The sequence below is a fragment of the Dama dama genome, chromosome 17, assembly GCF_033118175.1.
Source record: "Dama dama isolate Ldn47 chromosome 17, ASM3311817v1, whole genome shotgun sequence".
NCBI classification, from domain to species: Eukaryota; Metazoa; Chordata; class Mammalia; order Artiodactyla; family Cervidae; genus Dama; species Dama dama.
The window spans coordinates 10,947,213-10,964,242 of NC_083697.1; the positions used below are offsets into that span (position 1 = coordinate 10,947,213).

The following is a 17,030-nucleotide window of genomic DNA, read 5'->3' on the forward strand; positions in this document are numbered from 1 at the left end:
GTGTGGATGTGAGAGTTGGACTATAAAGAAAGCTGAGCACAGAAGAATTGATGCTTTTGAACTGTGGTGTTAAAGGAGATTCTTGAGAGTCCCTTGGACTGCAAGGAGATCCAACCAGTCCATCCTGAAGGAGATCAGTCCTGGGTGTTCATTGGAGGGACTGATGTTGAAGCTGAAACTCCAATACTTTGGACACATGATGCAAAGAGCTGACTCATTTGAAAAGACCCTGATGCTGAGAAAGATTGAGGGCAGGAGGAGAAGGGGACGACAAAGGATGAGTTGGTTGGATGGTATCACCAACTCAGTGGACATGAGTTTGGGTAAACTCCGGGAGTTGATGATGGACAGGGAAGCCTGGCGTGCTGTGGTTCATGGGGTCACAAAGAGTCAGACACGACTGAACCACTGAACTGAACTGAACTGATACTAATTATGAATTTATTGTGGAAAAATTTATGTGCCAGTGTAAGCTTACCCCTTAAAAAGAAGCTCTAAAGATACAGCTTTATCAGATGGATTTTTTATTTTCCTCCTGTATTTTTCTTCTTTAGCCTTTCCTTATGTTTTCTCTCTTTGCATTCAGAGAAATATTTTCAGTGTAACATTTGCAAAAAATTCTTGTTTTAAACTTTCGTTTATATTTTCCATTTAGGTAAAACATTGATTTTTTTTTTCCCCCTCACATGCCAGGGAAAGCATGAGTTGATATGTCAATTTGATTAGAGAAGCTGCCTTTGTAATATAAGAGGTTCTACAGTCCGTTTCATGAACTGGAGCAGGGAGAAGCTGAAAGGGGGGGCAGGAGAGAGAAGCTGGACTGCTTTCTAATTCCTCTAAAATTAGGTCTTCACAGTTACATGAATTAGAGTTTTCTATAAGTGTTTTAAATTTTCAGGATATCCAACTAAAAGGTACAATGAGTTTCCTAATCCAAATATGTCATAATTAGATTATGAGTATGCTTCTTTGTTTTCATAGAAAGTCAAGAATTAAGTTATTGGAAACATTTTCTTTTTTTTTCTGGCAGTAGATTTTTAAAAAAAATTTTGGCTGCACAGGCTCCTTATTGCAGCATGGTTTCTCTAGTTGCAGAGTGAGGATTTCTCTTGTTGTGGCACACAGGCTCTAGAGAGCTTGGACTCAGTAGCTGCAGCTCACAGGCTTAGGTCCTCTGTGGCAGGTGGTAGCTTAGTTCCCTGACTAGGGATTGAACCCGTATCTCCTTCATTGGAAGGCAGCGTCTTAACCACTGGACCACCAGGGAAGGTCCCTTTCAATAGATTTTTACAAGAATAGCCATATGCTGTAATACCCCCATTTCTAAGAGAATGAAGTGTTAGTTATTGACTCACTTATCCTCTCAACAAAAATGTCTAAATTTTTACCATTTTTTAATGTGAATCTTATAAAGTATACTATACACCTATGTTTTTAGATGTGATAAGGTGGTGTATGAGAATGTTTATCTTTCAGAATGACAAATCTATAAATACTGCGGTAGGGATGACTTCAGCTCCATTCAGTTCAGCCACTCAGTCATGTCTGACTCTTTGTGACCCCATGGACTGCAGCACACCAGGTCTCCCTGTCCATCACCAACTCCCAGAGCTTACTCAAACTCACATCCATCTAGTCGGTGATGCCATCCAACCATCTCATCCTCTGTCATCCCCTTCTCCTCCTGCCCTCAATCTTTCCCAGCACCTGGGTCTTTTCTAAGGAGTCAGCTCTTTGCATCAGGTGGCCAAAGTATTGGAGTTTCAGCTTCAGCATCAGTCCTTCCAATGAACACCCAGGACTGATCTCCTTTAGGATGGACTGGTTGGATCTCCTTGCAGCCCAAGGGACTCTCAAGAGTCTTCTCCAACACCACAGTTCAAAAGCATCTGTTCTTCGGCACTCAGCTTTCTTTATAGACCAACTCTCACATCCATACATAACTACTGGAAAAACAACAGCTTTGGCTATATGAACCTTTGTTGGCAAAGTAATGTCTCTGCTTTTTAATATTCTGTCTAGGTTGGCCATAGCTTTTCTTCCAAGGAGCAAGCATACCTCCTTTGAGTGTTTAAGTGTCTCCTGTGGAGGTCCAGGTCAGAGGGATGACTTACAGATGGATTAATTTTGCTTTGGATTGCTAAAATCTTTTAAAATTTTCTTTTACTATAGTGGTAAAAAGTTCCTGTTGAATAGAATGTCATTATTTCCATCAGCATGTTACAGAAGAGATTAAGACCTAAGTACTTGATGACTTGTGTTGAACATTTTAAAGATAGCCATTATGTTTCTAGATTATTCTTATTTTCTTTCCTCTTTTGTGTTGAATCAGATTCGCTCAATTGAAGGCCAGTATGGCACACTTCAAGCATATGTGACTCCAAGAATTCAACCCAAAACATGTCAAGTCCGCCAGTACCATATCAAACCCCTTTCACTCCATCAAAGAACTCACTTTATTGATCATGACAGGTAGGACAAAGGGAGAGTTTATTTTCAGGCTATTACATGATGCATATAAACTTTCTTGTTATTTTAGTAGTATAAATTCTGGTAGCAAATTTGTACTTAAAAAAAAAAAAATGCTATGTACAGGTTTCCCCCGCTATCTGAAAGTAGGGCATTTTAATGAAACCCTTCATAAGCCAAAATAGCATAAAGCAGAGAAGCTGTTACCTTAGGACAAATCTTGCTAATGGATACTCCGAATCAATTGCGATAAAGCACAGATGCTCACAGAGTTCAGAGCTGTGCCGCCTGGTGCTCCGAAGCTGAGTGTAGTTCCTGGAGGAGGGGCTTGGTGGGGCCTTTCTCGGTGCTGCTGGAGTGCAGGCTACTTCTCTTAACAGCTTGCTGCAGAACAGACACTGAGGCTATTTTTGCTTTGTACCTTTTTTTGTAAAGGCAAAAATCCTCTTTAGATTTTTTTTGGTGACTGAAAATAGGTACTCATGTAGGCCTTTCATAAAGTCAAAGTGGCATAAAGTGAGCTTTCAAAAAGTGGGGGATACCTGTATTAATATTTCTAATAGAGATGAGTCTTTGTCTTCTTTTATTGGCTGATTTGAGCTGGGCTCTCCTTGGATTATAGTCTTATATATGTTCCTACATGACATTATGGAAATAATTTAACTCTGTGGGTTTTGGTTTTTTTATATCTGAAAATAAAGTTGGTGTGGAGATCTCAAGAGTTTCTTCTATTCTGTATTCTCTTAAAATTCTTTCTGTACCTTTAATTCGATAAACTTGTGTTTTCTTAACTATCCATTTGATTCATTTTACATTTATTTAATTTACTTTACAACCTTTTATGTGTATGTGTGATTTGCAGGATTAATTCCATATCCTTGCAAAACAGAAGGTGTCATTCCTTAACTTTTCTAGTGGCATGCAGCTAGTGTTTCAAACCCACGTCTGTCTGTCTTAAAAAAGCCCAGTTCTTTGCTTTCACATTATGCTGATTTTTTTCCTTACCTTGTGTAAGTATGTTTTGTAGTCTGTATAATAAAAACACTAGATGAACTTATGAAAAATGGAATTGACCTAAGTAAACTGAATTTTTATTTGTAAAGGCACGTTATAATGAAAACAAGCTATTTATGTCATTTAACTGTTAAAGTACAGGTATAGCAATATGTTTATCTGATGGGTAAGATTAACCTGAGAAAAATTAAATGGCTGCTTTTATGTTTGTAACTACTATTGCAAAATTCTGTTTTTTAATGTATTAAGTATATATAATACCTCCCTGTATTCCCACACAAATATGTGTACTTCTATTAAATTGCAGACCCATGAATACGCTGACTTTGACAGGCCAGTTCAGTTTTTCTGAAATTCACTCCTGGGTGGTTTTTTGCATGCCTGAAGTTCCTGAAAAACCTCCAGCAGGAGAATGTGTGACATTTTATTTTCAGAACACCTTCCTGGATACACAACTTGAAAGTACCTACAGGTGAATAAAACTTATTTGTGATTCACATGTGTTTTTACATAAATGGAACTTCTAAATTTTCATATGTTTTAAGGCAGTAATTTGTAAATAATGTAATTTGAAAACTATACTGTTCAAGAGAATGTATTGAAAAGCAAGTGGGATTAATGATTGACTAGCAATAAATATGAAAGATCAATACGTTTTCCATTCTTAACCATAACCAGTTAAAAAATAAATTATTTTTAAAAAATGTTTCAGAGCAACAATAACAAAATATTCATAAAAATCTGTGGGAATGCTCTTTTTTAGAAATATGTAGAACTTCATGAAGAAAACATTAACATTTTATTGACATAAAAGACTTGATTAAATGGAGTAATATATTCCATGGTTATTAATGTGAAGACATTGTAAACATTCAAGTCCTTCCCAAATTGACTTGAACATTTATCCTAATTCCATTTTGAATTACAGGAAGAATGACCATTGAGTTTCTTTATGCAAAAATAAGAAATGGCTCAGAATTTGAAATCTTAGAATATGCAGGTTTTGAAGCTGCCACGTTATGAGATGAAGGCCATCATCCTCTCATACTCTTCCTCAGACTCACAGTTGCCCTCCTGCCCTCTTCACTGTCCCTCCCTCGCATAGGCTTCCCTACTTTCTGTTTCTGGACATAGTGGAGGCCAAAGTTTTCTTCTCCTGTGTTCTTTTTCTGAATGTGTTGGGTAAGGCTGGTTTCTCTGTAATCTGCTTTGACCTCGAACCCTTCAACTTTTTCTTATTCTCTCCCAGCTGTAGGTAGGTTGGTACTGTCTGTTTGATCTTTTGTTTTATTTTAATTTTGTTGTTTGGAAGGGAGAGGGCTTCTTATCTTCCCTCTGTCTCTGTCTCTTAAGATTGTTTCCCTGAGCAGTTTACTGAGGTATTATACTTCCTGCTTTCTAGCTGAGATTTTACCAAGCTAAGTTTAGCAAACAGCAGTGAACATGTAATTTTACCTTTGAATATAGCCTTTGGGACCAAGAACTCTCCAGAAATCTAATTGGTTTCTTTTTTTATATATTTATTTCCCCAAATCTTGCTTATATAATTGGTTTTAGCATCAGTTCTGAGGGGCTATTTCACTGTACCCTCCAGGGGATCTTATCTGTGTCTAAGCCTGGAATCATGGCTTGTGTTTTGGAGTATGACAGCGAACCTCACACTTTAATCATAGTAGACAATTTGACAGGCCCCTGGCATGTTATATATTTTTATAATAGCACATCTTCACTTTTTATCATTCTGTATCCTTAAATATTCTTAACAGTCAAAACTCTGCTTATCTTTGAAGGTCCACCTCAGTAGCTACATTTTTGAAGTTTCCCTGGATGCTCTTCTCTGTTTCCATAGCATTTTATTCTTACCTGTCTTAGATTTTTATTGTTACTTGTTTGAAGTATGTAATAATTTTTATGCAAGCTAGTCTCTAAACCAGATTGTAAGCTTCTGGGCAGAGTTTATTTCTTTATTATTTTTGTGAACATACTGTTGTTTAGTTGCTAAGTCGTGTTCAGTTCCTTTGCAACCCCATGGATTGCACCTGGTCAGTCTCCTCTGTCCATGGGGATTCTCCAGGCAAGAATACTGGAGTGGGTAGCCGTGTCCTCCAGGGAATCTTCCCAACCCAAGGATCTAACCCAGGTCTTCTGCATCGAGGGCGGATTCTTTACCACTGAACCAGCTGGGAAGCCCCTTGGACATAGTGGTACACTCAATAAATGTTTTTTGGCTACCTGCTTAAGAAATATATATTGAAGAAATATAGGAGTATATACTTTGGAGACAGACATGCTTAGGTTTGCATCTGGTCTGTGACTCACCAGCTATTCGACCTCAGCTAGGTTACTTTCTGAGTTTCAGTTTCTTTTCTGAGGAATGGAAATAATTGCACTTACTTCACTGAATTGTAATGCTTAAAGGAAGATAAACTGTGTAAGTCATTCTACAGTGCCAGGTACTGTATATGTATTTAATGTGAAATTTCATTAAAGTTGAAGACTAATGGGAAAAATCTCATGATATCTAAAATGTAATTGGGATCAAAATAAGTGTGTATTATTAATCTTTCTAGAAAAAAAGAACTAGCATTTGTCTACAGCTAGCCAGGGGCGATGGAGCCTGGTGGGCTGCCACTTATGGGGTTGCACAGTTGGAGACGACTAAAGTGACTTAGCAGCAGCAGCAGCAGTCAGTATGAAACCAAATAAAAAGGCCGCATTGAATATGTAAAGATAGTATATATTAATTAGGTCATCATAAAAAGGAACCAAATGTAAGCAGGCTTAACCAAACAAAAGGAATTTATCAGCTTGTATAACTAAGTAGTCCGCTTCAGACACAACTGGATTAGAAGCTTAACTGATCCCTTTACCCCTCTCCATCCTAAGACTTCATCGCTTGTCATTGCTGAACTCTGATTCTGTCTGCTCTTGGTTTTCCTGTGTAGTGCCACGGAGGCCACCAACAACTCCATCCAGCTTTATGTCTTTTCAGCTACCATAACCTTGCTTTTCCACTAGTTCAAATAAAAGCCCCACGATTATCATCATTAAACCATGAACCACTGTGGTCATGAAGCACACGTAAAAGCTTCTTCCTGAAGTCCCAGAAATAGGGTTGAGGCCAATGAAACTATAAGGATTGAGAAGGAGGGGAGAGGACAAAGGAGTTCCCTAAAGAAAAAGAAGGGTCATGTGATTATAGATGTTACTCTTAGGTTTGATATTTAAGGATGAAGCATGGGGTCATGCTGTTAATCTATGTGTTACATAAGAACTGATATGAAAGTAAGCAATTCTAAATGTATTTTATATATATAAAGTATTAGCTATTGGAAATTTTATTAGTGAAAATGAATAAAAGAGTTTTAAATGAAGACTTAAATTGTCGTATCTTTAGGAGGCATATGTCTAACATCTTTTACTCAGTTTTGCAACTATGTTTAGAACTTGAATTACTACAACAGTAATAGGTTACATGTTTAAATATGCTTTACATTAATAGTGAGATGTGTATATAAAGAAATTTAAAATTAAATGAAGTCTAAACACAAGGTTCTAGTCACAAAATATGTGTTTACAGGACATATTTATTGGATGTACTTCTTTCTAAAACTATTTCTTTAAAAATATTAATTTTATAGAAAAGGCGAAGGAGTTTTTAAATCTGACAACATTTCTACTATATCCATCCTAAAAGATGTGCTCTCTAAAGAAGCTACAAAAAGGAAAATTAACCTCAACATATCTTATGGTAAAAGAAAAGCATAAAAAGAATCATTCTTTCTGTTTTGGGGGGGTTGTTGTTACAATAAGAATGTTCCTGATCAAAGTGACTTATCTAATTGTGCCTGCCTCAACTTCTTCTAGAGATAAATGAAGTATCAGTCAAACACACATTAAAGCTAATCCACCCAAAGCTGGAGTACCAGTTGCTTTTGGCTAAGAAAGTGCAGTTAATTGATGCTTTAAAAGTAAGTATGCCTGCCACGGATTCATGATTATTATTTTATTGTGATCGGATTTCTAAAATGGTAAAGAACTGAAATTTTTATACTTTAAGTCCACTTTACACTGGACTGAATTTTGAAATTAAGGTACTTTTATTTTTAATTTTAAATAAGGAATTGCAGGTTCATGAGGGAAACACAAACTTTCTGATACCAGAATATCGCTGCATTCTAGAAGAGGCAGATCACCTACAGGAAGAATACAAAAAGCAACCTGCACATCTTGAAAGACTCTATGGTTAGTTGACTTTTCTAGCATATCTTGTCATATTCTTTTCTATTGACTGTTTGCAAAGGATCATATGAGGGAAGCTGGGCGGAAGGAGACAGGGGAAGATCACAGCAGTCATGACTGAGACAGGAACAGCAGTGTACTGCAAAGTGTATTTTGTCAAGCTGGTTTTAATGTTTAATATTTTTACTTGAGAATATACAAGTAAACATTAACAAATGAAGTAAATGTAATGCAATTAATTTATATATATGAAGAAACCTGGTATGATACCTTATGAAACATAATTTAGGCTATATTTCATACAAATAATATTCAGTCTTCATTGCTATTTTGAAATATCAAAATACAGCATTTAATATTTTTATGCAAAACTGAATAAGGGCTATATATGTGTTGTGTCAGTTTATAGTTTAGAACTCATTTTGCTTTGGTGGAAAGAAGTTGAGTGTTTCACAATATATTGAAAAAGCAAGAGCAAGAGGGAGATGTGAGGAGGCAGAGAGAGAGGAAGGAAAGAACAGCTTAAGGAAATTTTTTTCTTCAATCTTTACATAAGACCTGATATGCATAGTATACCTATTTATTTATGCATCTTTATAATCAGGTGGGATATTTAATCCTTACAACAGCGCTGCAGGATAGATGGTACTGTCTCTGTTTTTTCACATTTTTTAAAACTGAAATCTGAACTTAAGAATTTGCCATATAAGTAGCTAGTGGCAAAGCCTTCATTAGGACCGCCTTGCCCCAAGATGCATGCTTTTTGCACTGTGCCAAGTCATCTATGGAGTCAATTGGTATCATCTGTCCATATTGATCCTTAAGATCTTCCTAATAATTTATTTTATGCCCAAAGACTTGCTCACAAGCTATAACAATAATATCTGATATATTAATATTTGCCACATGGCAAGCACATGATCTTTTATCCTCAAAATAACCTAGAATATGGGTGGTACAGAGCTGCCATCTCTTATCACCAATTTTGCAGTCCAGAAAGTTTTAAAATCAAAAGCATGTAACCAGTTGTTAGGAGAGTTATTAGCCAAATGATTATATTTTGAAATTTGCCATAAAATCCCTCCCAAATAAATATTTTTTAATGCACCAATCCTTTTAGGTGTGTATGTTAATACAAATTACAGGTGTTGAGAAATTCTCAAGCAATCACTTTCATTAAATAATGTGTGGTTAATCGATTCAATCAATGACAGAAAATTATCTTTTTTCTTTGTAGGCATGATCACTGATCTTTTCATAGATAAGTTCAAGTTTAAAGGCACTAATGTAAAAACCAAAGTGCCTCTTTTACTGGAAATTCTGGACAGTTATGACCAAAATGCACTGATTGCTTTCTTTGATGCTGCATGAAATATAAACAAGGTAAAGTTCCAAAGAATTTGTCTGTTTAAATGAAAATTGTTAAAATAGAATTACAAGCTAACTGTACATACTTTTATTTCAAGTGCTTTTTAATACCATCTAAATATAAATGAAGTATAACTTGTTTTTTGTAGTGCTTTTTTTTTTGACAAATGTAATTTTTTAAGAGAATTTTTATTTTTTTTTTAAATGGAATGATTACAACAGATTTTAATGAATTTTTTTTCAAGTGGCTGTTTTAACTTTCAAATCAAAAAATATTGTTTGGAAAATAGACACATTTAAATTTTTAACAAGCTAACACATATGTATAAACTGCTTTACAGTTTTCAAAATGTATATACATATGTGACCTCGATTGATCTTCACAGTATGTTGATTATTTTGTCAAATCATATAAGAAAACTGATTCTCAGTAAGACTGTGTTTAAGAGGACATGCTGTTATTTCATAAATGTGGGACCCAAGTTATGGTGCCTCAATTATGTTTTGGTTACTATTTATGTTGTCAACTAGGTGATATAACCTATGAATTTTTTTTCTGGGAATTGAGGTTGATTTACAACTGATTTTGCTGTTGCTTGGTAATGTTTTGTGACTCGTATTCAGTTTGTTAAATCCTTGGGTTGGCTCATTGCTTTAAACTGTGGCCAGGGAAATCAGACCTTGCACAGACTGGGGGGATTTTAATTTGATGTGCTGTAACCAGTAGGGCCATACAAATGTACTGCATATGAATAGTACAGAAATAGTGATGGCTTCTTAGATTTTCCTGCACTAATAAATACTAATTTCCTTTTTTATCATATATGGAGGGAAATATAACTTGAGGACTATGGAAGTCATCAATCTTAATTCCTATTTATTCATATTCAGGTGAATATTATACTTAAGATTGTGCTATTTTAAAGTGGCATAAGGATTATAATAGAAAATAAACTATTCTGTGTTTTCAAGAAGGGCACACTTATGAATTTGTTGGAAAACAACAATGCTCCTCAATTATATACCATTATATTTATTAGTTATGTGTAAGCCTTGTATATTAAATGTGAAAATTTGTTAAAGGCACATATTTCTATCAGTTTTATTTTAATAAGGCCATATTGTTTTTCTGTATTTAAACAACCTTCATTTCTAAATGGAACACAATTATATCTAGGTCACTGGAATTTCACTCCGTGCTTTTTGTTGGCTGCCATACCTTGGGGGAAAAAAAAAGAGATAAAAATTAATGGCTGTCTAGTTTAATTTCTTGTATATTAGTTTGTCACGTATATCAACAGTAATTCAAGGTGGCAGTTTAATTGAATCTTCATGAAGAAAAACAAAAAGGATAAGACTGAAGAAGCACGAAAATGGTAAGATGACACTATAGTCATCCACTTGAGTGTCAATTACATAAGCAGCGTGTGAAATGATTTATGCACGTTATTTAATACTAATGATAAGTTATAACATGTAGATATTATCACCCCAGTTAACAGATAGGAAAACTGAGAATCAGAACATTGAGTAACTTGAACAAGACCACCAGGCCAGTATAGCCGAATCCGATTTTATACCTTGAGAAATTAGTCAGTCAAGCTAACTGGAGGTCCTAAGGCTAAAGGCCGGGTGGTGGTGGTGTGGTCTTGTTTGACTCTGCGACCCCATGGACTAACCCGTCAAGCTCCATGCAAGGCCCACTAATAATCGCTAAACGGTACCCCACTTTGTACTAGCGGCAGCCCCTACCCTAAGGCAGGAACCGCTTAGCTGCGGTATTTAAAGCCACCATCAGCATAGGCCCCGCCTCTCCGCCCTGCGCAGGCGTCGTTCCTTCTGCCGCCGTTCGCTGTTTCTTCGCCCCGCTCCGCCCCTGCTCGGCTGCCTTCGCAGCCGCCTTCATTCGCCTGCGACCGCGGCGCCCCGAGTGACGTCACAGGGACCGGCACCTTTCATTGGCCCATTTCAATAGTCGCGGGATACTTGAACTGCAGGAACAGCCGCAGCTCCGGCGGGCTGCTCGCTTCATTTCGGGGGCGTCCTCGTCCCTCCACGCCCGGCAGTTCCTGCGTCCGCCTTTCTCAGTCTCCTCGGTACTACAAGGTCCCGAGCGGACGGGCAGGCTGGCTCGGGCTGCGGCGGGCGGGTACGGCTGGAGTGTTCCTCGGCTGGCCGGCGGGACGCAGTGCACGCTGCTTGGCGCCGGGCTGATCCCGCCGCGCCCCCGGGAGCAGTGATGTTGGGTAGCTCCGCGCACGGGCCTGCGGCCCGCGAGGCGGGTTCGGCGCTAACATTGCAGCAGACGGCGTTCCAGGAGGACCAGGAGAACGTCAACCCCGAGAAGGCGGCGCCGGCCCAGCAGCCCCGGACCCGGGCTGGGCTGGCGGTACTGAAGGCGGGGAACTCGCGGGGTCCAGCGCCCCAAAGGCCTAAGACGCGACGGGTAAAGCAATGAACGATATCCTCAGGAGGGAGGGCCTAGCGGGGGTTTTGCACGGGTCTAGTCGGCAGAGGAGTGTGGCGAGAAAGCATTCCCTGGGATTTTCGCGGGAGGCCAGGATCTGGAGTCCTTTGATCCCTGGGTTTCTGTAGTGTAGGACGCCACATTACTCCCATTAGTTTCTCTCCCATACTGTCCCTGACAGCGCTATGCGTTCATGCTGCCTCTCCTCTCCATTGGGAGTATTTTTCCATCGATAATGGGATCAAACCGAGCCCCACAACGTTGCGTGTGGTCTTTGCCCGCCTCCGCGCCTTTCTCCTTTAAACCCCAGGCACTATTCCGACCTTCTTCATCTTCCCCATATGGGTAAAGAAACTACCTCTACTTTGGGCAAAGGTATAAAAAATACTTTGCTTTTGGTCAATTCCGCCATCTTACTGATTTGCTCTGTTGCTCCACCCTGGGGTGAAAGAGGAAAACCACTTTTGTTTTTTGCCATCTCTGTTAAATTTGGCATCTTTCGGCCTGCCACTCCAGCCATCTCGTGGCCTAGTTTTGCGTAATTCCATTTGGTGTGACTCTGAAATCTTTGGTGTCACAGGAATGCCTATGACAAATTGAAGCATCTCTTCTTTCTCCAGCTACTCAAATTTCCTTGCCTGAACTTTGCCCCCCAAAGTTTTAATTTTCCTGATAGAGGATTTGGGATTAAACTCAGCAGTGTAAAGGGGTGAAAGTAAAATTCCACTTAATAGGCTCAAAGCAGTTAATTATTTCATTTTAGGTTGCACCTCTTAAGGATCTTCCTATAAATGATGAGCATGTCCCTGTTCCTCCCTGGAAAGCAAACAGTAAACAGCCTGCATTTACCATTCATGTGGATGAAGCAGAAGAGACTCAAAAAAGGCCAACTGAATCTAAAAAATCAGAAAGTGAAGATGTCTTGGCTTTTAATTCAGCTGTTACTTTACCAGGACCAAGAAAGCCACTGGCACCTCTTGATTACCCAATGGATGGTAGTTTTGGTAAGTTTTAAAGAAAACGTGAATAAATGTAATTATTAAATAGGTTGGATTAATATTTTCCTTTTAAGACGTTTTACCTGAGCCTTACTACATTCTGAATTAGGCGTAATGTAACGAGTTTAGAAAGGGTGTGACTTACCTCAGGCCTCACAGCTAATCTGTGACCTGGTGACCTCCAAGAAGATTCTAATCCTGCGCCCCTTCTGGTACACTGCTAGTCACATCAATTTCATTAGATCCCAAAGACTTAACTGACCCTCGACACATTTGCTTGGTTGGGAGAATATATTTCAGTTAACTTTTCTCGTACCATTTCAGAGAATGCTGTCTGAGGATGCAGCTTTAAATACTGAGATAGCCAACATCCCTTCCAACTCTAAAACTTTGTTTCTGTAAAACCCGTCTGAGTGATTGTCTGATATCAGAGAAGGACAATTGTCTTCCTGTGAGTCAGAGTAACTGCTATGGACAGCTCTGTCTACAGTTTGTGCTGCTTTACCATCAGGCTGTGGGTTCACTGGACAGCTCACTGAATTCAGTATCAGTTTTAGTTGTATAAATGAGAGGTATAGCAGAGAACTTTGGAAATACAGTAATTTGTGTATTCTTATTTAAAATTTGCCGCAAATTTTAACCTCAAAGTAAACTTTGAGCTGAAATAACAATGGACGACATTCGTTGCCTCCAAAGATGAATTTACCAATCACCCATAAATTGTACCGTTAATATGTTTGAACTGCCCATGACAAAATCTGATTTCCTCTTTAGCACACTTGTTAGCCCTGCTTCCAATTGTTGCCTGGATTATGCTTTGCCATGTTAGACTTTGGGGTCTGCACACTCTCTTATGACAAATCCTAGATATTATCTCAAAGTTTGGATTTTAACCTTGTTCTAACAGAACCACTGTCGTCCTATCATGTGAGATGAATGATGGTTTAACTTAATAACCTGCTCCCCGAATTCATTTTCCTGTTAATGGTCTATCGCTATTTTAATTAAAATCATTCCAAAACTAAGTGGACAGAGGTACTAAAATGAGAGTTAAATCTTATATGTATTTTGTCATAAAAAGCTCTTTTAGTTGGATGAAATAAGCTTATTGGTAGTATGGGACTCCTTACAAGGACAATCATTTTTAGCTCTTAAGTCAAAAACTAAGTGAACTTAACTGTATTTTTGAACTGTCCCAGAGTCTCCACATACTATGGAAATGTCAGTTGTATTGGAAGATGAAAAGCCAGTGAGTGTTAATGAAGTACCAGATTACCATGAGGACATTCACACATACCTTAGGGAAATGGAGGTAACTGCTCCCTGAATCTACTCTTGATACTGCTGTTTATTTACTGTGGGGAAATGAAATTAAGATGATGTTTTTAAATTTTTTAACTGCCAGTTAATTACTCTTAATACTATATTTAAGTTTCTGTCATGTAGCTAGTATCTGTTAATGATAGAATATCTAACTGCAATTTTAACACTCAACAGGTTAAATGTAAGCCTAAAGTGAGTTACATGAAGAAACAGCCAGACATTACTAACAGTATGAGGGCTATCCTCGTGGATTGGTTAGTTGAAGTAGGAGAAGAATATAAACTGCAGAACGAGACCCTGCACTTGGCTGTGAACTACATTGATAGGTTTCTTTCATCCATGTCTGTGTTGAGAGGAAAACTTCAACTTGTGGGCACTGCTGCTATGCTTTTAGCCTCGTAAGTCCAACTTGGTTCATTGCGTTAAAAGTGATAAGTAATATTTTTCTGTGTAGGGAAGAAATGGTGATTTAAAATACATGTATTTGGCAAGTGTGATGTTTTAACATATAACACAAAGCAGGACTCAAAACCACTTGAGGGGTGGTAGTGTAGATGAAACCACAAATTTAGAACATTAATTTTCCTAGATCTGTCTTTCAGGGCACTTGAACCTACAGACTGGCAAGATTTTAATACACTAGGACCAGGTTACAAAGTGTGGTTCCTTCCACAGAAAAGTACCTTCTGTTAAATAAGCAAAATCTTACCTTTTCCCCATTAAGACATGAAAACGAAAATATAAAGCATTTCTTTTTCTAAGGAAATTTCCTACATTTTCAGTTACTTGATGACCTTGCTCCAATCTTGGGAAGTCAATCTCTCATTTCCTTGGACTTCAGTAGATTATATATCTTGGGCTTTTAATTAGCATTTACCCAATTTCAGCTAAAAATGGTCAAGTATCAGTGGAAACAGCCAATTGGTTTCAGATTCATTCCATTTATTCTGCTCAAGGGATTTCAAGTTGGGATAAACAAGCTTGCTTTTCTTTTAGAAGGACTAATTACTTCTTTCATTGTAGAAAGTTTGAAGAAATATACCCGCCAGAAGTAGCAGAGTTTGTATACATTACAGATGACACTTACACCAAGAAACAAGTTCTGAGGATGGAGCACCTAGTCTTGAAAGTCCTTGCTTTTGACTTAGCTGCACCAACAATAAATCAGTTTCTTACCCAGTACTTTCTGCATCAGCAGCCTGCAAACTGCAAAGTTGAAAGTTTAGCAATGGTAAGTTCTTTTCATTCTGTTGAATGAAGATTCTAAGGTCACAATTGGGCAAGCTCTAGTTTCATTATACAGCCTTGGTCAAGGAATGTAGTGTTCTCGGACAGATTAGTGCTGCAGCACAGGAAAGAAAGCCTATCACTCACAGAAGATAATATAAATTGAGAAAGCACTGGGAATATGAGAATGGAAAATGAATGGTAGCCAGAAGGGTTGTTCTTAAGGCCAGAGGGAAAACACAGGATGAGAATGAAGCAAAACAATGCAGTAGTGGATATATTTACAGATGTGACTGTGAAAATGTTTTATATGGTTGCTATACAGCCAGTCTTAAAAGACAGGAAAAAATTAGGTCAGAAAGGGAGGATTTGAGGTTTGAATTCCAGAGCTCTTATGATCATAAAGTTATTTACTTTTTCATTCCAGTTTTTGGGAGAGTTAAGTTTGATAGATGCTGACCCATATCTAAAGTATTTGCCATCAGTTATTGCTGCAGCGGCCTTTCATTTAGCACTCTACACAGTCACAGGACAAAGCTGGGTATGTATTACAACATCTTCACACATCTACCTTGTGATTTTAAATGCCTGTGCCAGATAAGTAACTGTACTAGACAATTGATAGTTGTCTAAATGTACTGAACGGGAAGAGTTGTTCAACCATCTACCCTGTTTAAAGCGTCCTGTCTTACCTTTGTTAGGTAGAAAGCTTAGTTACTACTTGGATTTGAAAGATTACTTAAAGAATTTGGGTGACAAGGCCTGCCACTGGCAGGGAAAATCGTTAAAATTGAAGTCAGCAAAAAGGAGCCTAAGAAAACTGGAAAATGTTCAGTTCAGTTGCTTAGTCATGTCCAACTCCTTGTGATCCCATGGACTGCAGCATGCCAGGCTTCCCTGTCCACCATTGGAGGTGTTAAATACTAAAGTTTAACAAAACTCAAGCTTAATGCCAACTACTAACTTGTGTTTAATGTCTGTTACAAAAACAAAGTAAAATGGTTTTCTCCTCCCTCCTGCAGCCTGAATCATTAGTACAAAAGACTGGATATACTCTGGAAACTCTAAAGCCTTGTCTCCTGGACCTTCACCAGACCTACCTCAGAGCACCACAGCACGCACAACAGTCAATAAGAGAGAAGTACAAAAATTCAAAGTAAGAATTAACAGCAGTAGATATTACACAAGTTTGCTTTTCCAGGCTATCCTACAGTTCAGAGCTCCTTAATATTTTAACTTTATTATTTAAACAGCTGCTCTCTTAGCAGCCATGTGTTCTGAGCTTTCTGTCCTATATTTGAGGGAGAAGAGGGGAGAGGAAGAGGGCATGCATGCATGTTTGGGGGACCAGACTGGCTTTGTAAATATTAAATCAAGTAGGCGGAAATTTGTGAGTTCCTGGTATGTGTATAATCCCATGATCTGCTTCACCCAATGAATGTTTACTAAAAATGGATTTTTTTTTCCCTACTTACAGGTATCATGGTGTTTCTCTCCTCAACCCACCAGAGACACTAAATGTGTATCAGTGAAAAGACTGCCTTTGTTTTCTAAGATTTAAATCACTCAAAGTATATGGTGTACAGATTTTATCTTAGGTTTTAATTTTACAATCATTTCTGAATACAGAAGTTATGGTCCAGTACAAATTATGGTATCTATTACTTTTTAAATGGTTTTAATTTGTATATCTTTTGTACATGTAACTATCTTAGATATTTGGCTAATTTTAAGTGGTTTCTGTTAAAGTATTAATGATGTCAGCTGTCAGGATAATAATTAATAAATTGATTTGGAAAATTTGGTTTGTAAGTCAAATTTAATTTGAAGTAAAAATCTGACTTCAGGATTTCACTCATAAAAATTCATATCGGGACTGGGAAGGCTTCTCCTTCCGACACACAGGTGCTGACATTCACTTC

General features: G+C 37.9%; 2 protein-coding genes across 3 annotated transcripts in view; both read left to right on the plus strand.

The window, feature by feature from the left end:
• BBS7 (Bardet-Biedl syndrome 7) overlaps nucleotides 1-11,052 on the plus strand; it is a 36,563-nt gene extending 25,511 nt beyond the window's left edge. The window contains exons 14-20 of one of the 2 annotated variants that reach the window (XR_009696471.1): nucleotides 2,333-2,472; nucleotides 3,791-3,955; nucleotides 7,125-7,234; nucleotides 7,351-7,454; nucleotides 7,605-7,728; nucleotides 8,963-10,469; nucleotides 10,921-11,052. Coding sequence is in view for 1 of the 2 variants with exons in the window: in XM_061164099.1 (XP_061020082.1) it covers nucleotides 2,333-2,472; nucleotides 3,791-3,955; nucleotides 7,125-7,234; nucleotides 7,351-7,454; nucleotides 7,605-7,728; nucleotides 8,963-9,096 (777 nt within the window). In the remaining variant the exon portion in view is untranslated. Of the gene's footprint in view, nucleotides 1-2,332; nucleotides 2,473-3,790; nucleotides 3,956-7,124; nucleotides 7,235-7,350; nucleotides 7,455-7,604; nucleotides 7,729-8,962 lie in introns of both variants that reach the window. The other variant, XM_061164099.1, reaches the window with a different exon arrangement.
• Nucleotides 11,053-11,093: 41 nt separating this feature from the next.
• On the plus strand, nucleotides 11,094-16,908 carry CCNA2 (cyclin A2). Its single transcript, XM_061164101.1, has 8 exons — nucleotides 11,094-11,539; nucleotides 12,324-12,564; nucleotides 13,758-13,870; nucleotides 14,056-14,279; nucleotides 14,905-15,112; nucleotides 15,536-15,649; nucleotides 16,131-16,264; nucleotides 16,586-16,908. Exons 1-8 carry the CDS (start codon nucleotides 11,333-11,335, stop codon nucleotides 16,638-16,640), a joined length of 1,296 nt encoding a protein of 431 aa, XP_061020084.1. The 5' UTR covers nucleotides 11,094-11,332; the 3' UTR covers nucleotides 16,641-16,908.
• Nucleotides 16,909-17,030: the final 122 nt, after the last annotated feature.